General features: G+C 34.7%; 2 protein-coding genes across 5 annotated transcripts; both read left to right on the forward strand.

Annotated features, from left to right (window-relative positions):
- Positions 1–925: 925 nt before the first annotated feature.
- prkacba (protein kinase, cAMP-dependent, catalytic, beta a) lies at positions 926–17,221 on the forward strand. 2 transcript variants are annotated; one of them, XM_007233194.4, is made up of 10 exons: positions 926–1,599; positions 9,558–9,619; positions 9,724–9,852; positions 11,482–11,580; positions 11,818–11,900; positions 12,526–12,652; positions 12,826–12,921; positions 13,027–13,149; positions 13,344–13,508; positions 14,815–17,221. In XM_007233194.4, the coding sequence occupies exons 1-10, from the start codon at positions 1,554–1,556 to the stop codon at positions 14,938–14,940; spliced, it is 1,056 nt and encodes a 351-aa protein (XP_007233256.1). In that variant the 5' UTR covers positions 926–1,553; the 3' UTR covers positions 14,941–17,221. The 2 variants fall into 2 exon arrangements, with proteins under 2 accessions (XP_007233256.1, XP_007233254.1); XM_007233192.4 differs by lacking the exon at positions 926–1,599 and adding an exon at positions 5,269–5,564.
- Positions 17,222–20,071: 2,850 nt separating this feature from the next.
- samd13 (sterile alpha motif domain containing 13) lies at positions 20,072–26,008 on the forward strand. 3 transcript variants are annotated; one of them, XM_007233195.4, is made up of 5 exons: positions 20,072–20,183; positions 21,618–21,745; positions 23,404–23,446; positions 24,392–24,503; positions 25,579–26,008. In XM_007233195.4, exons 3-5 carry the CDS (start codon positions 23,409–23,411, stop codon positions 25,720–25,722), a joined length of 294 nt encoding a protein of 97 aa, XP_007233257.1. In that variant the 5' UTR covers positions 20,072–20,183; positions 21,618–21,745; positions 23,404–23,408; the 3' UTR covers positions 25,723–26,008. The 3 variants fall into 3 exon arrangements, with proteins under 3 accessions (XP_007233257.1, XP_049321619.1, XP_022525472.1); XM_049465662.1 differs by having other exon boundaries at positions 20,082–20,183; positions 21,602–21,745; XM_022669751.2 differs by lacking the exons at positions 20,072–20,183; positions 21,618–21,745 and adding an exon at positions 22,964–23,116.
- The last annotated feature ends 1,683 nt before the right edge of the window (positions 26,009–27,691 follow it).

Consider the following 27,691-nt stretch of genomic DNA (forward strand, 5'->3'; position numbering starts at 1 on the left):
CTTACCTGAAACGTTTAGATGATTTTTAGATTATTGGAAAAATCATAATACTATAAAATAAAAAAATAGTATTTTTTTATCAATATGTGAAAAAACTCTCCACAATTACATTAAAGTTACATTTACCATAAATGCCCCAGACCCAAGCAGTGCCAACAACAACGTCCAAAAAGAGAGTAAAACGTAAAGTTTACACAGAGCAACAACTGCCATCAAAATCAATTACTTAAATAAAGATCAACTGATACACTGATTGAGATCTCTTAATGTTTCCATATTTCGTTTAAGATGCATTATACCCATGCTCCACCAGAGGGTAGTGAAATCGTTGTGTAAGCTCTGGTTAATGGATATATATATAAATATATGGACGCAGAATAATAAATAAACTTTACTAAAACTTGTTTGTGAAACTATTTTTAAATCAGATTTAACTTAAATTAAGTTACGAATAAAAGTGACCACAGACCATAGTCTTTTTACCTAAAGTGGGTTTATTAGGCATTATCAAAAATAAAACAAAAAAATAACAGCACATTATAGTGACATAATAAATCGTGGTACTTTTTAATGTTGTGCTTTTACTAAGGTGAAGGTTAATTAGGCATTATCAAAAATATAACAGCACATTGTAGGGCCATATTAAATCATGTTACTTTTACATTTTGTGCTATACTAAGGTGAAGGTTAAAGGTGGGGCTTTCTTTTGAGTAATATTAACTTACTTGAGTATTATTTTATTTTGGGATTCTCTACTTAAACTCCACTAGCTGACTCACTAGATAGTAACATGATTTGTGTACCTGCACAGCTTTGCTCACCTCTGTGCAGTTAAACACTGAGCTTCGTGAGTGGATAGCTGCTGCTGCTGCTGCTGCTGCTAGTAACGTTACACCTGAATGTGCGAAACCCACGGAACAGTTAGCTATTATCCTTTAAGTTAGTTACACTGTTATCTTTCAGCACCACTGAAGCTAGAGAAGACCCGGCATGCCAGTAATTCCATTTCTTATCCACTACATGGCGCCGTGTTTACAACAGGAGGCGTTTATCAAACTTACAAGAACGCCATATCCGGCTGATGGTTGGGATTTGTTTGTTTTTATTTTTGCTAGCAAGCGGTTCAGTCTGTCAGCACCGGCCAGCGGCACGTTCAGATCAGAATAATATGATAATAAATAGATGTCAGCTGTAACGGACCGATCTGCCGGCTGCTGTAAAGTCCGATAATGGTCTTGTGTCTGTGAGACAGCGCGAAGTGTCCTCACTGTAGCTAATTAAAAGCTGTAAAATCGATTAGCCTGACGGCGTTGTGTTTGTGTGCCGTTGACAGCTCGCTAGCTCGCTAATAGAGGCGCGATTGATGCGAGCTGTACACCGAGCTAAAAAACCTGCTAGCTAGCCAGCCAGCTCCCTGCCTGGACTGGAGACGAGGAACACCGCTTGCTAGGCTAGCTGGGTTAGCCCACCAAGGACCACCTCCTCCTTAAACCCTAATCGGCGCTGCCATCGCCTTTACTTAAAGCTGACATTTTTCCCGTGTCTTCCTAACAATGGGAAACGCCGCTGCGGCCAAGAAAGGCAACGAATTAGAAAGCGGTGAGTGTATCATCAGCGCTAGTTGGCTAGCATTGCTAGCTAGCTAGGTTTATTAACTACCTAATCAGTTAGCTAGCTAGCTATTTGGCTTATTCGCTAGGTTAGCTAGCTAACATTGGCTAGAACTGCTGCTGTTATGTAGCTTAATGTTGTGATTGGAGTGGAGGACATTAATAGGTTAACGTTAGCTTGCTAACGTTAAACTAGTCAACTTGCAATGTGCAGCTCAACACGACACTCACTTATTCAGGTGTTGTAACCTAACGCCACAGCGTTAGCTAGCTAACGGTAACATTAGCCAGCTGACTCTCCTCAAGGATAATGACAGCTTGCTAAGCTAACTAGCTGGGTTGGCTAGCTAGTTAACTAAGCAGGGTTTGCTGCACTTGCCAATGTTAGCTAGCTAGCTAAGCTAGGTTATAGGTTTGCTAATATCGTGCAAATGACAGGAGTATGTATTGCTTTAATTTAAACTGCTTATTTTGCTTGTTTAGCTCTGTTAGCAAGCTAATACGTTTCCTCGAGAACTGATACTCTTATATGCTTGCTCTAAAAGCCTATGGTGTCCACTGGTTCAACCAAATGTCGTGCAGAAATGTAGCTATAAAATATACTATTATTGCAATGAGTCATTGTGTAACTCTGTGTAAATGTTGCTTTTTAAACATATTCTGCTCATTCACTATTACTATTCATATAATGTTTGGGGTTAAAAAGTGAACTCAATGTAAACCCAATTTGAGATTCCTTAAAAAAAAACAGCACACCAGATGACTCATTCATTTTAATTTCATAGAAAAAAATAACTTGCTGTATAAATTTAGTGGCTATATTGTCATACAAGATTCGGCAGTTAAATAAGGTGTATATGTAACCTGGGTTTTATGTGTTGGGCCTGTCCAATCAAGGGTGTAACCCGTTTCTGTGTTTAAGAGACTCTTTGTAATGTCCTGGGGAAATTTGTACACAAAGACTCACAGACATTCTTCTTACTTGATGACTCTGCAGTATGTTCTCCATCAAAAAAGTGCTTTACTGGCCAGCCTCACAGCAGCCAAAAAGACAACATTGAAAATGTGGTTTGACTCCTCTGAACCTATAGCTCTGGAAAAAAATAAGAGACCACTTCAGTTTCAAAATAATTTTCTCATATTTTTGCTATCTATAGGTATATGTTTGAGTAAATTGAACATTGCTGTTTTTTATTTTATAAACTACGAACAACATTTCTCCCAAATTCCAAATTAAAAATTTGTCATTTAGAGCATTTTTGGAGAAAACAAGAAATGGCTGAAATAACAAAAATATGTAGAGCTTTCAAACCTCAGATAATGCAAAGAAAACAAGTTCATATTAATGTTTTCAATTTTTAAGAGTTCAGAAACCAATATTTGGTGGACTAACCCTGTTTTTTAATCACAAAATTCATGCATCTTAGCGTGTTCTCCTCCACCAGTCTTACACGCTGCTTTTAGATACCTTTATGCCACTCATTGTGCAAAAAGTCAAGCAGTTCAGCTTGGTTTAATGGCTTGTGATGATCCATTTTCCTCTTAATTATATTCCAGAGGTTTTCAATTAAGTAAATTAAAAGAAACTCTTAATTTTAAAGTGGTCTCTAATTTTTTTTTCCAGAGCTGTATGTATCTTATTTGGCTTGCTCATGGTTGGGTAGCATAATACAGGAACCCTAACAACTAGGGTTACACATGGGGCTCTGCATGAAAATGACTGATGTTTTTTTGGCTGTTTAAGATTCATTAATAAACAAACCTTAGAAGATCCTACACCTAACAATTCAGGTCACTGGGGCCATTTAAGATCCGATCAGCGACAATTCCATGGGACAAGAAAGATGATAAGATCGTAAAACAGTTAAGGTTATACATAACCTTCTCTTCAACCATACACTATTCTTAGCTATTCTTAATGCAATATTTACACCTGTAGGTTATGTGTTTATGCATATAGGTTTATAGAGCCTTAAAGGTTTCCTCGGGCATGTTAGCTTGCTTTGTCAACCATAAATTCATAAATTTGTCCTCTGAAAGTTCTCTGAAATAAAAAGGGTCTTTGCACCCAGGTTATATATTGCCACTAAAATGTCCTGTTACTTCGGCACAGAATGCCATGTCAGATATTTGGAAGCCACAAGATAAGTGAGGCTCTTGCACTTCTCTGCTCCATAAGCATTGAGTTATGGCTGATCCTGCTCACTGATAACTTCTTTCTAGACTAAGATATGCAAAAGAAGTTACAATATAGTGTGTTAATGTGATCGTTTGTCTTTTCTTATTTTTTGTCATACTAATGTGTTCTAAGATATATTGCTAATTAAACTTTGATCAAACATAATATAGCAAAAAGAGAAGTGGATGAAAACATTGTGTTTATATGTTAATGATTCAGTTTCAGTTCATTGGAGCATTCAACCATATATTTGTAGCACAAGTACAAGATTACTATACACATATAGTATAGTCTTATTTTCAGGTTCTATTCCAACATTTAGATTAAGCATTTTATATAGGGTGCTTGTATAGTAATGTTGTACAGATGTAACAGTTCAGTACATGTTCAGTATAAAAGAGAACACAAACAGTTTGTTCCATACTGAGTTCACATTTAAAAACAGATGCAAATCTGATCACTCTGACCACTTTAGGATATGATCTGTGACACATTGACCCACATGTTACAGCAGTATAAACACATCCTTCTCTCCAAAACACATTCAGCAGCCAAAACACCTCCCAGTACAACTGAAACTCCTCCCCATGCGGTGTATTTCTGGGCCTAAGATCTGTGTAAAAGCACTTGTCTAGATGGTTCAGACTTTCAGACCAATTACAATAAATTAAATCCTGATCTTATCAGCAAGTAAACAAAACAGAAGAAAGAGAAAACGGGGTTGTGTGCATCCTCCCATTCATTTCACAGAGCCCAGTGATGTATTAGCAGTTTTATTTAGTGATTTAAACATGGCAAAACTACTGTTGAGTTCAGAAGGCATATTATATTATAAATTTAAGTCTTATTGTCTTATTGTAATTATCTCTTTCTCTCATATTATGTAGTAAATAGTAAAATCTTGTTGTATTGATTTTGCATTGCTACTTTTATTTTACATTTCCATTACATAAACATCCATTATTAAAAGTTTCAGTGTTCAGAAGGAAAAATGCACTCAACAGCTCTAATAACTGATAAATGCTACCATGATGCTGAAAATGCAAAAAGTTCACAAACATCTTAGAGAGTCTAATTTAAATATTGCTCTCCTGCATTGAAATGTTTGTTTTTCCCCTAGAGCTGCCTTTTTTTTTGGTTCCTTGTCATTCGTTCCAGCTCAGCAGGTTTTGAGGTCTTGAGCAAAACACAACTGCATGCAAAAAAAAAAAAAAAAGTAAACACCAAAATTGTCCTATTCTACCAAACCTTAGTATAGTTCTCCAGCTATTTTTTCCTGTTAGTTCATTATTTTAAGTACTTATGCTGACCACTTTAAAATTGACTTGATGTTTTTAGATTGTGTTTAAACTGTCAGATAAATACCGCACAGCGCTACTCTCCCACACTCGCCGTGCAGCCATTAAATTGGTTATCTTGAACAGGAAGTGTAACTAGCTCTGTATGTGGTAAGACAAAGCAGTAGTGCACTAACCCAAGGCAAGCATCACAAACAGGAAGTGTCTGTCATTCAGCGGGCCCCCGAAACCTATAACTGAAGCAAATTGTGTTTACCAGTTGGCTGTTGGGCAGCTTTAGCGCTAAAGCAAATCGGCCAATGGCTCAGGCAAGGTACCCAAGCTTTGGTCAGTCCGGGAGCACCAACTCCGCTTTGCAAAGACTGGACACTTTCGCTGGTCGGATTTTTAACAAGTACCGCAAGGGGAACCAGGAGAAATGTCAGGCGAACGATGTGCCACATATCTCAGAGTACACCCTCATTTGGGATGGAAGAAGTAAGTGAGATTGAGCTGGTTTGGCACTTGTGGCTCGTAGCGCTTAGTGTGGTGGTGGAACTGATTTAAGCTGAGCAGTAACATATTGCTGTGGAAATGATTTTTCCACACAGCTTGTTTTTTGTTAAATCAGTTTATGCTGTGCAGTGAAATATGAAAAATACATTTTAATAAATCTAAAAATGATCTAATTGATCAGCTTTTAGGTAAAATAACCCTGATAATCTTGGTCTTTCCTTGGTTTCAATTCCAACAGTCTGTAATTTTAATGCCATGTGCAAACCAGGTTTGGGCTGTTTTATAATATTTCTGGCTTTTTCTGGTTCCTTGCTCTTTTTGTAGATATTTAGCATCAAACCATCATATAAGATTAAATGCAGACAAACAGGTTCACAGGCTGTAAACTAGTTGTAATGTATATTTCTGTAAAATTGATCTTTGCTTCTGATGATCAGCTCATGTTTTTGCGGTTAGTGCAGCAGGAAGACTTGTATTTCCTTTTCGTTCTGTCAGCAACCGTTACACTGACAGTTCTCAGTAATGGAGTTTCTTGTTTGTTATAGAACGAGCGGTCGTGGTTCTCAAGCTGATGAATTTCCCTTGATTTATGTTTAAGTTTTATTTAATTTTAGGAGACGTTTTATTATATATATATCTTAGCTGTAGTTTTACTTTTCTAATAATTCACCTTTACCATTCTTTCATTTAGTTTTTTGTTTGTTTTTGCTTGACTATATTTTAGCCTTCTATATTTAATGATCTTTTTATGCATTTTATTAGCTTGTTAAAAAAATAAATAGTAAATAGTAAAAATTGTTTAAAATCTTATTAAATCAGATTGCAAGTGCTAAACACTAGTCACCCCAGTTGTCAAAAAAGCTTGTTGTAAATAAATGTAAATGTAAAGTTTTCCTACATCACCTAACAATTTTAGCAATATTTTAGCAATATAAGGCAAAATTATTACAATTATTTGTGCTTTTAGTTTTTTTAACTACCTCTTATTTTTCTTTAGCATTTTATTCTCATTTTTAAATTCATATTTGGCTCCCCACATTAGGATTTCCAGTGGAACAACCTTTTAAGTCTCTACGAGAGATAAGTCTGTATTGATAAGATATTAACCATTAACATATTGAAAATCATTTGGACTTTAATTGTAACTACCATTCGTCATAGATTTAGCTAGCTCGACAGTTCAGTCATTAATGTAGGTGATCTGTATCTGTCTGTAATGTGAAAGACTCTACACCTGAAAAGGCAAGCATGTGCACATTGATTTGTTTGTACTCGTAGTTTCCACATAGATGTTGTAAATTAGGAGAAGAGTCACTGGTTGAATTATAGCTGAGAGTGTTTATAACACTCGACATGATGTGTGTTTACCTATAAATTCCCGCCCTTCAAAAAAAGAGCAAATCAGTTTGCTGGTTGCTTACTGAGTGTAGAAGGGTCCAGTGTACAGGTGGAGGGAAAGCTCTGATTGGACATGTTTACTCAGCCCTAAAAAAATATGATCTGTGTGACATTAAAGGTGAACTCCCTTGTAAAATGGATGATAAAAAACATGATAAAGAGTACTAATCTTTGTGGAATATCCCACCACTGCTCTCCTGCAGCTTTCTGAGATCATTTGCCCCTGCAGATAAATCTTTTTACACTGGTATCCAAAATAAAAAAAAATTCTACCTCATTGGTAGAATCCAAAGAGCCCTGAGATTTAAAACGATGCATTAAGACCTTTAAAACTGCGCGAGAAGCTTATTCAGAACCACTGTTCACAACTCATAGCGTTCGCTACATCTCCGAGCACCGCCATCATAAAGTAAAGTCATGATCAGTACAGTGATAGCAGCGCCCGGAGATGTAGGTTACGCTATCGGTTGTAAACAGTGTTTTTCAATAAGCTACTAGTGCACTTTTAAAGTAATTAATGCCCTGTATTAAATGTCAGGGCTTTCCGGATTCTACCAATGAGGCGTGGAGCAACTTTGAGCCTGAATAACTGTCTAAAAAGCGTTTTTTCTGCCCTGAATATGCCCTGAAGCACCTGTTGTAAAGAGTGCTGGGCAAAAAACACAAAATTCCTGGATCTCGGAAAGCTGCAGGAGAGCATAGGTGGGCTATCTAAAAAAGCTTGGTACTCTTTATCATGTTTTACAGTTCTCCTTTAAGGTAAAAAAAAAAAAAATCATAATTATTTTGTCCATTAAAAGAACAAACTTTTTTTTTTTTTTGCTGTAAGGTTACTATTTTGGAGATAATCATTCTTTATGTGTTATGTTTTGCAGTATGTTAATATGTTATTAAACATTAATTAGCACAATATATCTTAATTAAACTCTGGTTTGCTTTATTTTGACCAAAATCATTAATGTTAATATGATGGTCTCACACGGTCACAAAATATCGTGTTCATTTGCATATTGCAGTGATGTCTTCTGAAGGTCTGGGATTGTGATAACAGCTGTTAAACATGTACAAGTTTAATGTCTATAATTGTTCTATTGTGTAATGTCATAATGTTTTTTTTATAAAATGTGCAGATTTGTTCTGTGGAACATTGTAAACCTTGACATGCTGGTTGTAAAACATTTCTTTCCACTCTTTCTCCCTTCTCTTTTCATGCTCCTGTAAACCTTGGTGAACTGTAGAAGCTTTTGGTATGCACATGTTTCTTAAGCTGCCCACTGTCTCAGAGAGTGTGAGAGTTTTAATTATAATATAATATAATTAGTATAAACAACAAAGAAATCAGAACATTAAAACAGTGTCTATTTTGTTAATAGTAACTTACCAAGACTCAGATTTTGTATAAAATACTAATAATTTAACAAAATAAACCATTTAATATAAAAATAGTACAATATAACAAAACGAAACCCACAAAACTAAAGTGCACAATATTATGCATGCATATAAACAAACAATTGCACATGAAAACAAACAATTATGCAAAAAAATATCAAGTAATTATTAAAACAAATGCAGAATAAACTGCTTTCATGACAGAATATCTATAATTTCACAATATGGATTTTTTTATTGTGTACACATACGTTGTGTCCATTTCACTTCTGGTAACCACTGTAAACAGGGTTTCTAATTAAAATGATGGGCTAATACCAGTATTCCACACTTTCTTGTATATGTCTGCGGGTGTTTTAATACTTGTGGCAGTACATAAATATAAAATGTACAAATGAAAATGAAAAAAAAAAAGATGATAATTATTACATTATTATTATCATATTTTTGTAGGTTGTCCTAGATACAGTAAAATGAGTAAAATGCAGATCATTTAGCCAGAAATTTCCAAATTAATCTCATCCAGAATACAATAAATAGTGAGTAATATGAATGAAGTAGTTATCTTCTGTTATACTTTTATTCCTCATTTTATTATCATTGTATTGCAGAACCTAAAAGAAACCGCAGATGATTTGAGCTTATGTAATACAATGCTACAATGCTCTCTGATCACCTGATCTGATCACATTGCTTTAAAAACAGCAGTTTCAAATCCTTATGCATTAGTCTTCAGCTTATTCTGGGTATAGGTTGTTATTGAATAGCTCAAAACCATGAACAGTTCTCATGCTTTTATTATTGGTCACATATTAAAAAAAAACAAAAAAGAAAAACATTTTTTTCAGTCTGTTAGCTTCCAGTGAAGTTTCAGTCTCGACACTTGCAGCCTCTTCGATAGTGGGCAGACATGTTTGATGTCTAGAATTGCTCTGTTGTGGTGTTTTGCTTGCACTGAGTCTGAGTTTAGTTTGCATGTACACGGACCCTCTAGAAGCAAAAAAAAATCCCTTTATAGGTTGCCTTGGTTGTATTTTTTTGCAACTAAGTACTCCCTGCTTAGATTTTGTGGGTTTTTCTGAAGTGAAATGAACTCTAAACTAGTGCATGTTTGGGTATGTTATTTTACAGTAAATACAGCTTTACTAATGTATGATATTTTATCCTTTTTTTCTTTTCTTTTAGTGAAAGAATTTTTAGCCAAAGCCAAAGAGGATTTCTTGAGAAAATGGGAGTGTCCTCCACAGGTAAACAGGAAGAGACTTTTTTTTTCCTCCTTTTAACCTGCTTACCATGTTCCCAGTGTGTGTCTAAACTGTTAACTGCTTTTTTTCCTTTGCCTTTTTGTCAGAGCACAACATGCCTTGATGACTTTGAAAGACTGAAAACTCTTGGTACGGGCTCTTTTGGAAGAGTTATGTTAGTGAAGCATAAAGCAACAGAGCAGTACTACGCTATGAAGATCTTGGACAAGCAGAAAGTGAGTACACGCACAAAGCTTGACCACTAGACATTAGTCTAACCAATTTTAAAGTGTCAGTGTCAACACGTAACGGAAATGGAAACTTTCTCTTTCTGCGTAAAACCTCAGACAGTACACCTACACCCTGTTCCCTTCAGGTTTGTGTGTAGCTTAGTGAGTAGATCTAGAATAGGCTCTTAGGACAGAACATCATGTCCACAAAATGTTAGTAATAGGTGAATAAGTAGAGAAATTATAATGGGATCAAAGGGTAAGTGTGCTTCCTGTAAATTAAAAAATATATATTTATGAGACTTGATGATGTTCTTGCTATGCTAAATACAAAATAACCAAGAGAAGAAAATAACTTAACAAAATGTATGTGGGTGCATTTTGGCATCTTATAACTTTTATATAGATTACTTAATGCTTTTGACAATTTATCATATTGTAAGATTTCAGAATACACACAAGTCAAATTTCCTACTATGATTACTTTTTATTCTCACGCCTGCATCCACCCTGTCACAGCAAGCAATATGCCAGGGTGGACAATTTTAGATAAAAACGATAAAAATGTGATTGATCTTGTTTGTTTTGTTTTTGTTTTGTTTTTAGTGCTACTGCAGCTCTTCCATGTGGTTAAAACAAAAGCTTCAGGCTTTGTCAATTTTTCTGTAATATTTTTTAAATCAGGCATCACTTCTTAAGATATGGCCCATAATAATAAATGGACATGACTGAAAGTGATATATAGAAGAAATACAGAGTGTCATAGCACCCCATTGCACATTATCACTCTGTTTGAGAAACCCCTAACCTACGTTTTTTTTTTTTTTTTTAACCTTTATGTGTCCAGAACAATTTCCTGTTTACAATGGCAGGCTGGCAAAGGTAGACCTTAACGTCAGCTAAGTTAGGAAACCATATGAGAAATATTAAGTGGCATTAATCTTGTTAATTGCATAAACATTCAGCAAGTATCTTCAGTCTCTTAAAAAGAAAAGTTGTGAATCCACAAAAAAGGTTGTGATACCAAGATGGCAAGCTGGAAATGGAATTATTAGACATATTTAAAGATATCTTATTTTATGAAAATAGCTACATTAATAATTAAACTGCCTAAATAATCTTCCTTTTTTATGTTATTTATCAACTATAAATTATTATTCAGCTTAACAAGCTGGCACTGCAGACATGGCAAAAACCCAACCTCGACATCACAAAACTGTATAAATATACAGAAAGGGCTTTAAAGTAAAGGGAAAATGTTCCACTATCTTTGTAATAATGTGCTCATTCTGACTAAAACTGAGAAATGAAATACAAACTAAAGCAGTGTTTGTGTCAGTGTCATTGTTTTTTTTTTACTGCAAGTTTGAATGCTAGAGAAGATGAAACCGAAACCTCATGTGAAGCATTGCATCAGATTAGGAGCACTGTTCAAACAAAAAAAATAGTCTTTGTGTGTGTACAGCCTTAAATATTCTTCAAATTTGTTCTGAAAATTACATTTGGTCTATTTTTACCATTTAATGTGCACTTAGCCAAAGAGGGTTTCAAAAAAAGGAGAAAGAAAAAAAATATTTAAGCAAAGTTTGACTAATTTTAGACTTCTTCTTCTTTTTTTTCTTTTTTTTTTTAAAGGTGGTGAAGCTGAAACAAATAGAACACACGTTAAACGAGAAGAGAATATTGCAAGCAGTCTCTTTCCCTTTCCTCGTCAGATTGGAGTATGCTTTCAAGGTACGTTACTGGATATGTTTGGGTAATGCAGTAACCGTTGGTTTGGAGAGGAGTGGGTGGGATCTCTCTGTACTGATAAGCAGTTGTTACTCAGAGGACAGTGTTTTGGAAAGCTTCCTCAAAGTTGTCTGTTTACTCACTGTATCATGTTTTACAGTTTAGATTTGTGTGCATCATCTCACTGTCTTGTGGTTTGCGTGGTTTAACTATATTCTCCCCTATATTCTGACTTTACAGGACAACTCAAACCTGTATATGGTTATGGAGTATGTCCCTGGTGGAGAGATGTTTTCACATCTTAGACGAATTGGAAGATTCAGGTAAACATTTTGAGCACTTAGCATAGCTGTTAGAGACAAAACAACAAAACATCATACATTTACAGTACCTCAGCAGTGCTAAACTAATAATTAATTTACTCTAGTCATGCATTACTGCCTTAGCAGTTTAAATTTAGTCATGGATATACCTCAGTAGTGCTATTTTAATCATGAGTCTACTTAAGCAGTGCAAGCTTGGTCATAAATTTACCTTAGTAGTGCTACTTAAGTCGCATGTGAGTTAAATTCACTCAAAAATAGCAGCCAGACTTTTGGTAAACATACAGATACTAAGGCTAGATTAGCTCTGCTAGCCCTGTACAGCTTGTACAGTCGGACAACAGCCAGTTTGTTAAGAATTCTTACTAAGCGTGATGAGTGATGCTGGCTGCTGTATTTAATTTATATATTTTTATATATGCAAGTATTTTTATTCCGCTTTTTAACTTTTTCAATTGAACGTCGAAAGCACTTTTTTAAATATAATTTCCAGACAAATATTTTCAGTTGCCAAATATTTATTATATCCTTACGAATTGTTTTGCTATGTACAGTAATTGACTCAACCTGTTTTAATCATGTTGATGAACAATCTAATTTATCCTCCAAATTCTTGTGCCCAAAGCGAGCACCATGCGAGGTTCTACGCAGCTCAGATTGTACTCACGTTTGAGTACCTCCACTCTCTAGACCTCATCTACAGAGACCTGAAGCCTGAGAACCTCCTCATTGATCAGCATGGATACATCCAGGTAAGTATTTCTTAACCTCTTAAAGCTTGTGGTTAATATTATTCAGTTATATGAAGTTATATGAAAATTATGACACTAATCGGTGTCATAGTCATAGGTATTAAGTGGATAAATAGGTGCGTACAATATCTAAATGGACTTGTTTGTGTGTTTTTATATCTTATTTGTTGTAGGTCACAGATTTTGGCTTTGCAAAAAGAGTAAAAGGCAGAACCTGGACGTTGTGCGGGACACCAGAATACCTGGCTCCAGAGATTATCCTTAGCAAGGTTGAGTAAATAAGCCATCCCACTGATTCCCATTATTTTATATCCATAATTCTTTCAGCTGCAGGTTATATAACGGATATTATTGTGCGCTTGCTTTGTTTGTAGGGTTACAATAAGGCTGTTGATTGGTGGGCCCTTGGTGTTCTTATCTATGAAATGGCAGCAGGCTACCCACCCTTTTTCGCTGACCAGCCCATCCAGATTTATGAGAAAATTGTCTCTGGAAAGGTAAACAGTGGGACGGTCTTGTGGCATGCTTCTAACTATCTAACAGATAACATTTCAGGAACTATGGTGTCATTTGTGGTCAGTAAAAAGGAATGATGAAAATGATTAGAGGGTGGTGAGAGCAGGAGCTCATCGTCATCAACTTTCAGGACTTTTGGTAACTTTTTGTCTCTGTTCTTATCTTTTGCCTGTAGGTGCGATTCCCCTCTCACTTCAGTTCAGATCTAAAAGACCTGCTGAGGAATCTGCTTCAGGTTGACCTCACAAAGCGCTTTGGCAATCTAAAGAATGGGGTCAATGACATAAAGAACCACAAGTGGTTTGCTACGACAGATTGGATTGCCATATATGAGAGAAAGGTATGCAAAGAGAGAGAAAGTGATGAACGAGCTTAAAATAAGGAATGCGTTGTAAACGTTTAGTAGACTGCATTAATACAGTATGAGCATTCTCTGAATAAGGAACAATTTACAAAACACAATTGCTAGTTGTTAATTTCTGATTAACAATGTATTATTGTTTTACCTCTTTGATGTTTTTAACCTATTTCTACAGTAAAGCTCTGATGTAAATGATGTCCAAGCTCTACAATTTTGTTCTTTATTTATTATTTCCACCCTCCCTACCATGTACACCCCTATAATGTCTAAGGCTGCAACTAATGATTAATTTTGTAGTCGACTAATCTGATGATTATATTTTTTCGATTAGTCAACGATTATGTCTAGTGCTGTGAATCTTTGGGAATCCCACAATTCGATTCAGAATCGATTCTTGGGGTCACGATTCGATTTTTTTCCGATTCTTTCAAATCGGTTGGATTTCTTTTTCTTTATCCTCCATACTTTAGCGGCGCAACAACAAACACTGTAACACAACACTACATGCCCCTCTGTAGCCTAATAGGAAGAGGCAGTAAGAGCAAACATTTTCCCTGTCCTGTTGCTGCTGTCGCGCGGAGCTCAGCTACTGTTAAACATGGAGAGTTAAACATGGATATTTAGTGAATAGATATGTACTCTGTTGTGTTTGGGCATTTTTGGAGACACAGACTAAGTTGACTGTAACCTGTGTGATTGAGCCATTTACCCATCTCCCGTCTCCATGTGCTTCAGTCCCCAGCACTTTGTGTAATGTGGTACTGTTTAAAATTTACGATTAGTCAACAATGTAATTTGTAGTCGCAAATTTAAATAATTTACATTGTCAATTTTATGTACTAATCGTTGCAGCCCTAATAATATCATTACACCCTTATGATGGCAGTACTTTATTCATTTTTTTATTTCTATATACCTTTATAGTGTTATCTTCTACACACCTGTGTCAGTCTTTGCCTTATTTATTATTTCCACACCTCTGTGAGGTATCTGTCCTATCTTTAGACCTCAGTCTCTACACTTCTATGATGTTAGATCAACCTATGTATATTTCTTATTTCTACACCTCTCTAACGTCATTGTCCTACCCCTGCATCACTAATTTCTACACCTGTGATATAAATTTTGTCTTTCATGTTTTACTTTTACACATCTGAGATGTTACAGACATGGCTCTACACCTTTCAATTTGTGTCCTGTTTCGACCCCTCTGTGATGTCTTTGTCCTTCATTCACTTCTTATCCCTTTATTTTCATGATGTCATTATTTGTCGTTTGCTTTCAGGTGGAGGCGCCCATCATACCAAAGTGCAGAGGGCCGGGCGACACGAGCAACTTCGACGACTACGAGGAGGAGGAGATCCGGATCTCGGACACAGAAAAGTGTGCGAAGGAGTTCTTGGAGTTTTAGTGGGAGGAGGGTTCTCATAGGGCTCTTACATTTTGGGATATATATTTTTTTTCCTCCTTTATTTTGCACTCCTTTGAAAGGTGAGAGTGAAGCTATGACCATCATATGTGTTTTAACCTGTTTCACGTTTCTTCATTCCATGAGGCTGAGGGGAGAGATTGAAGAGTGCCGTGTTCCTCTGCGTGCAGGGCTGCACTAAACCTATACATAGGCACGACATGCAGTTTCTCTTTCGGGCTGCGACACCAAGCACCAGACCACACTGTTTAGTCTTTTTCTGTTCTGTTTCAGAATATATCATCATTTTCTAGAATGATGTGTTCTTCCTGTTGTTGCTGTTGTTATTTTTAATATTATTGTTATTATTATGATTGTTATATTATGGTTTTTTTTTTGTTTTTTTTTTTTATATATTTATGAAAAGGGAAGAGGCCAGTTACTCTTATATTTGTGGTGAAGCAAATATTTTCTTTTTAGTCTGTGATCATGCACTTTTTTAAGGATTGGTGCTGCTTGTTCTTGCCAGCAACATCTTTTGTCTGTTACATGTTAATTCAATTTTTATGCTTCACACTGTCTTTGACGTATCACAACCCGTAGAGTGTGTGTGTGCGTGCGTGCGTGATCTTTCTGTGTCTGCAGATACATGGGAAGGTGTGTGTGTGTGTGTGTGTGTGTGTGTGTGTGTGTTTACATGTGTAAAGCATAAAAATTGTTGAAAGCATGATTTTTGTTTTTGTTTACTTTTTACTTTTTTATGAAGGAATTTTCAGTTACACAGGTACACAATATCAGCCAGAGTGCGCGCACACACAGCAAATCCCTGACTGCTCAACCAATACATATCGCTAAAATGTTATCGTTTATTTCATTTTTTAAGCACACTGTGCTTTTGGGTTCAGATGTTTAATTACTTAGAAATGTTTATTTCCAGTAAAAAATGAATACACCAGCATGAAAACGACAGGCTGTTACTCTGTGAGGTCATGTCATCTAGTTTAAGTGCTACAGCTTAATTCATTGTTTTGATTCTGCAAAAAATAGATAAAGGACTCTCCCAAAAATTACGGGCCACATTATCTACAGTTTGTTTTAGGAGGAATTCTGGATCTCAGACACAGAAAAGAGTGTTAGGGTCACTCTAAAGAAACGTCCAGTTTTGGAATAGCAAAATGTTTAATTTTTTTTCTAACATATACACTGGGAGTGTTTATAGTATAACTAATTGGCTGTATGAATATGCTTAATAACAGCTTTTAACATTTTTATGTATATATTTTTTTTAAACCTTTTTTGTGCATTTGGGGGTACCAAAGAATGGTAACACCAGTGACAGTTTTCATGGATGCAACTGGCTTTCAAACCACATGTGGTCAGTCATGATATATCTGCTAAAATATGTAATTGAATCTAATTTAAAATTATTATTATTTTTTTTTTTTTAGAGTTCCCTAAAATAAAGTACTGGTAGGTCGCACCAGTTACATTAACACCAGAGCCATTTATCATTAAACGTACATTTTACAAAATGGCTGCAACTGACCATCCAACCATGTTGTCAGCCATGGTATATCTGCTTAAATGTGTTAATTAATCTAGTTGTTTTCTGTTTTTATAGTTTCCCTATCAAAAAAAGTATGTCACACTTGCAACTTTATATGAAATGAGAACATTTCAGATAACTGAAAAAGGGACAGTGGCCTTTTTTTTTTTTTTTCCTAATAGATCTTTAGAAATTACACAAACAAGCTTAAGTTATGCAACACAACACTAGTGACAACTTCTGGGGACTACAGCTTCCCTTTTATATTTTAATAAATGTATTTGGCATTTGCTTTTATTATATATATATATATATATATTTGCTGTCATATAAATCATACATTTCAGTCATCTGTAGATTATTACAGTTAAAAGGGTTGAAAAACACTTTGAAAAATATTAAAAAAACAAATGTTGTTAAATTGGTTGCATACAAAGGTTTAATTGTTAAAATAACTTCTTGTTATTTTTCAAATTGTAAACTCAATTTAATCTTAACCTGTTTTTCAAGTTTAATATATCTGTATAGGCTAGGGGCACAAAAATGGACGTTTCTATAAAATGACCCATTAAACAATTTCCAAAACATAAAACAAAAATGATTCTTAACTGTTAACAGTTAGCACTGCCCCAAACTGGAATAGTGTCTTAACTTACATACATAACTAACTAACTAACAAAAAATATGGTCTGAATTACCTACTTTATTTATATATATATATATATATATATATATATACATATATATATATATATATATATATATATATATATATATATATATATATATATATATATATATATATATATATATATATATATATATATAAGCAAAAAGAGATCCAGATCTTTGGCCCAAAAAAATGCAAAAAGGAAGTTCATATTATAGTTTAGTTTTACCAGAATTCTTAGAATTTTTTGATCATTTTAGTCCCCCTTCTGAATATACAGGGAGGGGGGGCACGGTCAGATCTTTTTTTTAAGTGTGCTTTATTTAGTCTGATATATATAGACTTTGAGTCATGAAACAAAAAATAAATTGTTTATTGTTTGAACTTTGCTTCACCCCAAATTGAAACAAGAGCAAGCATCTCTTTAGCTGTGTGATCGTGTGATGCAAAGATTCTGGTACTAAAAAATACTGGTTCTGCTGTGATTTCACTGACCTCTGAGGACACATGTAAAAAAAAAAAAAATATATATATATATATATATATATATATATGATTTTGCATAGGTCCTCCTGATTAAATAGTCCAGTCTGAACAGGGCTCCGGTCTCCTTACATTCTCAACTCTGCTACAGCTTCTTATTTCACCAATTCAACCAAAATGCAGTTGGAACTAGTGTCTAAAGCCAAATGGTAGTTACAAAGTGGCATTCACATCCAGCACAAAATCACACATTTTGCTGACTGGACCATCAGCCTTATGGCTGTTTTATTTGTCTGTTTATTTTTTTGTTTGTTTGTTTGTTTGTTTGTTAATTTGTTGTTTTATTTTTTTTAAACAGGATTTTTTTTTCATAAAATACATTAAAGAGATGGCTTATAAATGTAATGTCCTATTTGTTGAACTGGCCTAACTGACATTTAATGAGAAAAAAATGTCACAGAAGGTTCTTAACAAATTTCTAGTCGAATGCAGTGTGTTTTATTTATTTCATCGGAATGTTTAGCACTCGACACTCCCAAAAACAATATTTAAAAAAGAAAATGATTTAGTTATTTCACTCGTCAGTGTGGGCTATAGTATGCAATGTCTATGTATTTAGTTTGTATGATAATTTGCACAATGTCATTTAGAAAGCTGCCCCCCTTTTCCCCGTATTATTACATGTATTTTTAAGGGACGTGTACACCTCGCTGTAGCATATTTTATGTATCAAATGATATGTCACTGTAACAAATAAAAGAAAATGCTTTTTATTCTGCTGTCTTGTTTTTTTAACTTCTGTCTGGAATGGGATGTGTTTTAAAGAAATGTTAATATATTGACGGCAGTTTTCCCAAATCTGATTTAGCCTGGTTCTGTGGACTATGAAAACCTTGCATTTTTGTTTTTGTTTTGTTGTTTTTTTCCACACAGTTTAAATCTACCAGTCATTTAGGTTGTGATGTTTTTTTTAATAAATGACAGATGAATACAAATTCTTCAAATTAACTTTGACTGACTTCGACTTGAATTGACAGTCTGTAAGTTTTGTAGATTTAAAGATCTCTTTGGTAAGAAGATGTAATCTCTTGGTGATTTTGAATTTGTTGATTTTAGCAAGAACTCTGTCGCACAGCATTTAGCATGTGAGTTGTAATTCTGTGGCTGTGACTAAATAGCTTCTCACTCATTCTATGTAGGGAGAGACTATTGAGTTTGCTAAGTAGTGGTGAAAACCCAAGTTAATTAGATGACTTTTCATTATTAACGTGTGCCTGCAAAGGTCGCATACACAGACACATGACAAAACTCTGTACACACGCGAATTGAGTTCTAAAGTAAAGTTAGTAAAGCTCTGTGCTGATCATGAAATAATCACAGAGCATTATGTTACACCGTTTACAAACATAAAATTGAAAGAATCTGGAAAAATCTGTGAAATTAAAAGCATCCAGTGGCTTACAATGTTGCCAGATTGGACAGTTTCATACTAAATTGGTTTAGTTTTGTCTGAAATTTACTTAAGTTGACAAACTTTGATGGGTGGACAAAACTACTGTTTTGTACAGGATTGTGTGTCCTATCAAACAGTACACTAAACACATATACCCCAAAAGCAGATAAAATCATTTAAATATCGTTTTTGTAATTATTGATCTGTATATATTTAGGATAAAACGTTTTATTTTAAGGCCATGTTGAAATAAAGCCTGTAATTAATTCCATTTGATATGCCGAGCATTAGCTGTTTTGTTTGTGGGTGATTTTTTTTTTGTGTGTTTTTGCAGATTTCTAAAATCTAATACCCAGTGATTAGGTTTTATCTGACGTCTCATTATGTAACAATATGGCAACCCTGGTGGCTGCTGTCTGCCTCTTTTCATTCTTTTGTCTGTTGCTTAGTAGTGATTGCATTGAATTTTGGTCTACATTGAACTCATTTAGTACACAGCAATATTTACTATAAGTCATAAAGATTTTTTTTTTGGCCCTCAAAATCATGTTCCAATTCCTTGTTATGATTCAGACACTAAAAAAAAAATTGGCGACATACTCAATAGTGCCATAAAATGTAAATAAAAAGCCATTTCGGTCATAAACAGTGTTTCTCAGGTTTAGTGATCTGTGAATATTCTGTTTTTGTCTTAATTTAAGTAGCTAGTTAATACATGGTTTCGGTACCACAACAGTTGAAGTCTCTGAATAACATTTTTTTAGCTGCCTTGATACTTCAGAGACTCTTTACTACAGTATTAGCTTTGAAATTCGTTCACAAGCAGATTTCGCATGCAGTTTATTAGCTACGCGACCTGTTAAACACGCTGCAAACGGCTGAAATTTCACCCAGATAAAAACAGTAAAAATAAACAACTACATTTCCCACAATTCACTGTGTCCGCCGAGCCTTCGTCCCTCTGATTGGCTGCAGAGGCTGAGTGCGTAGGAGGAATTTGCCGGAAGGAAAGTCGGATTGTGTCAAATTTAGCAGAGCTGGAAGAGAAAGCTTGTTTTGTATTGATCTTCGCGGGATTCTGTATAAATTTAAAGGTATATATATACTGAGACAGTGTGGATAATTGCTCTATAGATGGGTGTGTGTGTTTTTAAGTACAGTAAAACTGTAGCGATCAGCTGAGTCTAATTAGCTGCCGATACTAGTGAAGAAAACAGGCAGCTGTAGTAAAGCTGAGTGTAGCTTAGCTGGCTAACAGCGTTATTCCTGTGTTTCTCAGCTGCTTCACTTTTATCACCTTATGGTTTTATATATCAGCTTTTTCTCTAGTTCTAGTTCTGGTTATAGGAAATCTGAAGCTGTCACATCCTAAAAAAGTTGTATTGCAGGACACAAGGATTTATTAAAAAGTACAGGTAACTGTAAATACATGAGATTCATTTGCTATCTATGTGCTTTTTAAAGACAAGACTAGCTAACAAAGTATTAAATGTAAAGGTTCCTGTAGTTAAAATCAGTGTATATATGTAATATACGAAAGTAACACCAGCCTTTGACATACAGCTCTGGAAAAAAATAAAATACCACTTAAAAATGATGAGTTTCTTTGATTTTACCAAATTGAAAACCTATGAAATATAATCAAGAGAAAGATGGATGATCAAAAGCCATCAAATCAAGTTGAACTGCTTGAATTTTTGCACCAGGAGTGGCATAAAGTTATTCAAAAGCAATGTGTAAGACTGGTGGAGAAGAACATGCCAAGATGCATGAGAACCAGGGTTATTTCACCAAATATTTTTTGCATTATTTGAGATCTAAAAGCTCTGCATTTCTGATTTTCTGCAAATAAATGCTCTAAATGTCAATAATATTTGTATTTTATTTATTTGGGATAAATGTTGCCCCTAGTTTATAGAATAAAACAACAATGTTCATTTTACTCAAACATATACCTATACATTCCAAAGCCAGATAAAATGACTGAACTGGTCTCTTAATTTTTTTCCAGAGCTGTATTTCTTCTTTAATTCTTGAAGTCCCAAAGTGACACATACTGAATGTGTGAATGTGTGTTTCTTCATCTGTCCTTATTTAGAGACTGTAGGAGTGCTGGGTTATTGCTGAAAATGAAAAACTAGCTCCTTTTAAAAGTGTATTTTAGCTTCTACAGTTCTATTCCAACTATTTTAACAATTCAGATGCATTATTAAAATGTTTTATGTACCTGATTCCTAGAACAAAATGCTAAAATACATGTTATGAAATTGTAACCTTAAAATATTTGAATTTGAAAAAACATGAATGAGCTGCATTCTGAATTTATCTTATTGAATTATGCAGAAAAGTCCGCTTTAAATGCCCCTTCCCAAAACAATCAGGTACAAGCAGTTTTTTTGTTGTTAGTTTTTTTTTTTTTTTCTGTTTCTGCATTCACTAGATAAAATTTGTTAACTTCGTTTGGCAGTCATAAGCCAATCACTGGCTTTACACTACTGCCTTTTAACTGTAGGGTTATACCCTTACAGAGACAGAGCTTGGAGACCCTCTGACAGCAAATAGCAGGAAGAAAACAATGCCACTGATGAGGAGCACATACCATGAGGCTTGAGCTGAGGACATCCAATGAAACAGTGCATTTATCAGTGACATACAGGTAATCAAATTATTCATTAGCATCTTGTACTGCTGATACTACCTGCATCATTCATAGTTCATATCCAGTTCCATTAAAACACTGCAGTGAAAGAAATGTGTTATGAATGTGTAGTGAATGTGTTTCAGTGTGATTTGATGTAGTTTTTATAACATGCCTGCATTAGCTACATTTTCATGGTTTTAACCATTTCAATGCTGTTTTAAGATCATAATTCAAGTCATAATTGAAGAGTGAAATTGTAAGAGCTTTAGAACTACAGATATTACAGTACATTTTAATATTCCACTGTAAAAGTTTCACACTACATACTATAATCTTATAAACTGGTAGGGTACCCTGTGAGAATGCTCGGAACTGGCTGTGAATAATTAATGTCCATTAATGATGCCTAGAAGACGGTGGAGGTAGTCAGTTGTAAAAACAAAGCACTGTTGATTGAGGATAAAATAGCCAATATCCTTTGAATTGTGAAAACAGGCCAAGATCAGGCTGAAACATTCCAGGGTTAAAGTAAAGGTCATTTTCCAAACATTTTGTACGTTACTAAAGACATAATTTTCATCACGAAGTTAAGCTAACATTTCTTAGATAATGTTCCCCGGTAGATAAACACTGACATTAATTAAAAAATGTACTGTTAAAATTTAAGTGGTACAGAAATAGAATAGAAAAGAGTATAACATTTTCTGAATTTGCACTGATAAAAAATATCAGGTTCAAATAATAAATAAATAAGTAAATAAAACTTCCGTTAACTTTTTAAATATGTCTGCCTAATATAAAAAGCCCATATTCATTAATTAAATAATTAACTAAACATTTTTTGGAATGTAAAAAATAAGTTACGAAAGGTAAAAAAAAAAAAAGTAACATACAGAAAATCTTAAATTTATCTCAAATCTCAATGCCCCCATATGATAACATATAAATAAAATATAGAAATATAATATCAACAACATTAATAATAATGATTATTATTATTCGCTCTAGCATGATCTAATAAAAACTTGGGCTGTGTATTCAGATATTTAATGCAAAAAATGTAAGTATTCTTTGTTCCTGTGACCTGATGTGACCTGAGAGCTGTCAAAATAATACCAAATGTGTTTCTTACATACAGATACTACTTTTGAGAGTATATAAAATGCATTTGACTCAAATTGCAGCACCTTTCTGTTTCCACTTCAGTTATATGTATACATCAACAACTGCTGATGAAACATGTTGCTAAGCAACAAGCTGTCAGTTTGTAAAACTGTGGAAATGTGTTTAATCAAGGCGAGATTTTGAGTAGACGACCAAGGCCAGAGTCGTATCTGCTGCTGATAAGGTTCCTTCCTGCTAGATGTTTTGGCAGTTTTTTTTTCTGTAAGGCGGATTCTGTGAACACTTGTTTTCCTCTTTTGCGGTAGTTTTGAAATATTGCTGAGCAGTTTAACCAGAGCCGAGGTATTAGAGGAGGTGAACTGGGGGCTTCTGATCCTTAAAGTTGTTATTTTGATTTGAATTTTCTGAATGAGGATTGATTCTGGTTGTAAGTAGTTGTTTGTATGGGGTGTGCGGGGTATATGTCACAGGTCTTGGGCCCGGGACAAAGAGACACTGTGAATTTTGAGTCCTGGCAGCTTCTTAAAGAGCTGTTTGTGTTTTTCCAGCTGTCATGGAAACCAAGGCAAATGGTTCGATGGACACCAAAAGGTATGTAAGTTTTGTGTCTTTCATTTCAGCTAAATCTCCTTGTAAGGATTTGCTTTCTTTAGCACTTCTGATTGTAGTCTGATTGTATATACTGTGTATTGTAATGTCTCTGTCAAGCAGTTTGAACAAGAGGTTAAACGGTGTTTAGGCAGAAGGAAAATTGTTAAATCAAATGTTGAATAACATTAATTTAATTTAATTTATTTTTGTGTGTTTCAGGGACATAAAAATTTAAACAGCTCTCTCACAGTAAATTGTTAGATTGCAACAAAAGACAACAGCAGGATATAGATTAAAACAAGTATAGATTGTAGTTGCTGTGAAGAAAGAGCTATGAAATACTGTGTAATGCTTAAAGGCCATTGATAGCGTTACAATACAAGGGGACTTTTCACTCATCACTGTTACTTATATAAATTAAATTAATTTTGATGATAAATTTATGAATGAGAATTAACTAAAAAAAAAACAAGAATAAATTGTAGTTGCTGTGAAGAGCTTTGAAATTCTTCTATGTGTAATGCTTTACGGCCATTGATGGCATTACAGTACAAGAGAACTTTTCAGATATCACTGTTACTTATATAAATTAATTTAAATTAAACTAAATGTCTGGGAAAAAATAATCTTGTTGACCTTTCTTCCCCCAGTCAGTATAAATTTATATATTAATTCATGAGTTTTCTTTTAAACCTTTTTTTTTTTTCATTTATATGCATTGTAACATGAATTCTAGATGTTTTGAAATCTGCTTGTTTTTAGTTAACCAACTAAAAAAGCTTATTGAACTGGCTGATGTCCACCATTGTGATTGTAGTACTGTAGAACTGTAGTACTCACAGTGTTCCGGTTAGTAATAACAAACATGATATTTGATGCCGGATGTATTTCACAATATTGCTGTGACCTTTCTGAGAATTACTAATGTTCCTTTTTATTTCACAGTTCGGTGGAGAATGGGCAGCTCCCAGACCCGGCCCACTGGGCAGTAGCGGATGTCGTAAATTATTTTAAAGCTACTGGATTTGAGGAGCAGGCCAACGCTTTCCAAGATCAGGTAGTAACAGTTGTTTACTTATGAAGCTAATTTAGGCCTGTCATAATTACTGTTTTTGTTAGGACTGTATATTGGCCCATATAATTATTGTAGATATTGGTATGACAAATTATTGTCCTTTTAGGATCATTTAATTCCACTTATATAATGATAATGTAATATCGTAGTTTTGCAGTTTCACCTTTTAATGAACTTCAGATCATTGGATTTGGAATATAAAATAGTTTTAACACCCTACAGAAATAAAATAATAAATGATTAATACAAGGAAATATTTATATTTGTATTTATTATTTTTGCATCACTTTGGTCTTAGGAATGTGCCAGCCCTGTAACATTATATGGCTATAGTGAGATACAGTATGTGCTGCACTGTTAGATAGCTACTGTAAGTGACATGCATTTACCTGTATTTCACACACAACCTCACCCAGCATCATTTCTGTCTTTCTTTAGGTTTGTTAAAGTTTCATTAATTAAATAATCCAATCATCAGGGTTATGTTGTTGTTTTTGAATCGACTGTGTTTTCCATTTACTTACTTACTCTGTCCATTTGATTGATCAGTTCTTTACCATATTTTTTTTTTATAAGGCACACTATCAATAAACGTCTATTTTCAGGTCTATTTTCAAAAATAAAGGATAAGCAGCTAATGCTAATGCTGCTCTAGCAGTGCTAGTCGGGGTGGCAAAAGAGCTAGTGCTTAGCGCAGTTAGCTGCTAATGCTAATGCTGCTAATGCCAGTCTCGGTGCTGGATTACTAAACTGAAACTCCTGTATAGCGCTGTACTTCAGCGGAGTGGCTTTACTGCTCCTTATAACCTGTTTGGTAAAATTCACACATAAGGTGCGCCAAATTATTAGGTGCACTGACAATTTTTAGGGAACATTAAATGATTTAAAGTGCGCCCTACTGTGCAAAACATTAACAGTATATTACAACATTGATGTTCTTTAAGTTATTTAGAATTTATACTACTGTGCAAAAGTTTTAGAAACCTTTAGATAGCGACTGTTGGTGTATTACCTGTGTTTGACACCTAACCTTACCCAGCATCATTTCTGTCTGCAGGAAATTGATGGCAAATCTCTTTTATTAATGACTCGTAATGACGTTCTGACTGGACTCTCTATAAAACTGGGCCCTGCACTGAAGATTTACGAATACCACGTGAAGCCCCTTCAGACCCAGCACTTGAAAAGCAATGCCTCATAGCACTCGGGACAGGCCAGCCCCCTCTGAAGACAATCATGCCATGGAACAGCAGGGTAGTAACTGCAGACTGAAACATGCCAACGTCCTGCCTGCGTTTTTAATGCACCTTTGCAGACAGGCAGACAGACAAACAGACAAACAAATTTAATGTGAATTTGTCTTTCTCAGTCTGAGTTTGTTGTACAGGTACATGTTACGTTTGTCACGTTGATTTAATGAATCTGAACGGTGTTATGTTTTGCAGATTTGTTTAAGAAAGATATATTACACCCTTTGTGAACTTGTACATACGTTAAAAGATTCCTTATTTGTTTTGCGATTTTTAAAGATTTTAATTGTAAATGTAAAAAAGATTCCTAAGTGAATGTGTCTGGCACTAAGATTTTAAACACTATTGTGTAAAATGTTGCTTGGTAAGACTTGCATTACTCTTTTATAGGGTTCAGTGGGAAATGAACTCACAAACTCTCATGTCACTGGGCTGTACATATTAAGGACAGAGTTACTTTTAAGGGGATGGGCTGGTAATTTATTTGGGCGTTTTTTTTTTGTTTTGTTTGTTTTGTTTTTTGTTAGTTTTGTTGGTTTTTATTTTCAAAACTTGTTTCGTTTAATTCCTTAAAGCTATTTAAGTTACAGCACAGTTGATCAACTAGTTTTGCTCTGACAACTGTAACCATCCTACAGCGCAGTGTGTGTGTGTGTGTGTGTGTGGGCAGGCATGTGTGCTTTTATTTAGGTTTTATTTAAACATACTAAACATACTAAAGGATCTCTCTCACGAAGCAGTTTAACAGGTAGCTAAGGTCTGGTATCCTGGCTATTTTTTGTGTTTGCTTTTGGTGCAACTAGCTTTATTACTACTTACCTAATTGTTCAGTGGTTTTGTGTTCATTTTCAGGTTTCTATTTTGAACAAACAATTATGTACACTGACTTAATACCATTTATTAATGCTGGGCTGAAAATGGCAGTTCTATGTCAGTGCCATCACTGGTGCTTAAAGTCAGGGGGTGGGGTACGGGGTTTGGGGTGGGGGTTGATTGATTTTGACAGAGCGTCTTTTCCACAGCATCCTTTTTTCAAAGTCTGTCTTGCAATAGAGAATTGAAATGATGTATGTCAGAGGTTTGCAATAAATTGTGCTTGAATTCAACTAAAAAAATGTGCCGATTTAACTGCAAATTCACAATCAAATCAGGATTGTGTTATTGGGTATTAAGGATCTGTTCACATTGACTGGCCTGTTTAGGTAGTGTCTGATCAGAACATAGTTTTCTATGTAATTGGAATTAAATTCATTAAATCAAAGCTCTACAGCTCTTAGTTTAGGATCAATAATGTTCCATCTATCTAATAATTCAATCATCAGGATCATATCATTGTTTTAGAATCAAATCTAAAACAGTGTTTCTCATTTACTCACTCTGGTTAATTTGATTGATTATTTTTTCTGCACATCCTGAGAACATTAAAATGTTGTTTATTTATTCAGGATTCAGCAAAAGATTTGTGCACCTAAGTACACTACTCTAAACCGTTTATCCCAGCAATAAGTGTGTTCATGCCTGAAAAACATGACATAATATTTGAACAGATGCAAATAAACATATACACTAAAAAGTAACAAGAATTTCTCATTTTTAATAAATAAATTAATATTCCATGAGCTAATCTGAAGAATAAAATTGGTCCCAGGTTTCTCCTGTATTCCCCCAGCCAGAATTCCACCACTCAACTGCATCACTAGCTCACCAGATTGAACATCATTAAGCACTGATTTACCAAACCAATTGGGCCAGTGTACCCTTGTACTCTATCAGTCCAGTTGTCTGACTGTTTGAGGGTAAATTCACAAATAGAAAAATGGGTGTGTAAGCGTTTACTATAGTAAAAAAAGAAATGGGTTTTCATCCATTGTTCCAGTTTCCTAGTTTTTCATTTCTGCATGTTACAATCAGAATTTCAGT

Source organism: Astyanax mexicanus, chromosome 16 (genome assembly GCF_023375975.1).
Source record: "Astyanax mexicanus isolate ESR-SI-001 chromosome 16, AstMex3_surface, whole genome shotgun sequence".
NCBI lineage: Eukaryota > Metazoa > Chordata > Actinopteri > Characiformes > Acestrorhamphidae > Astyanax > Astyanax mexicanus.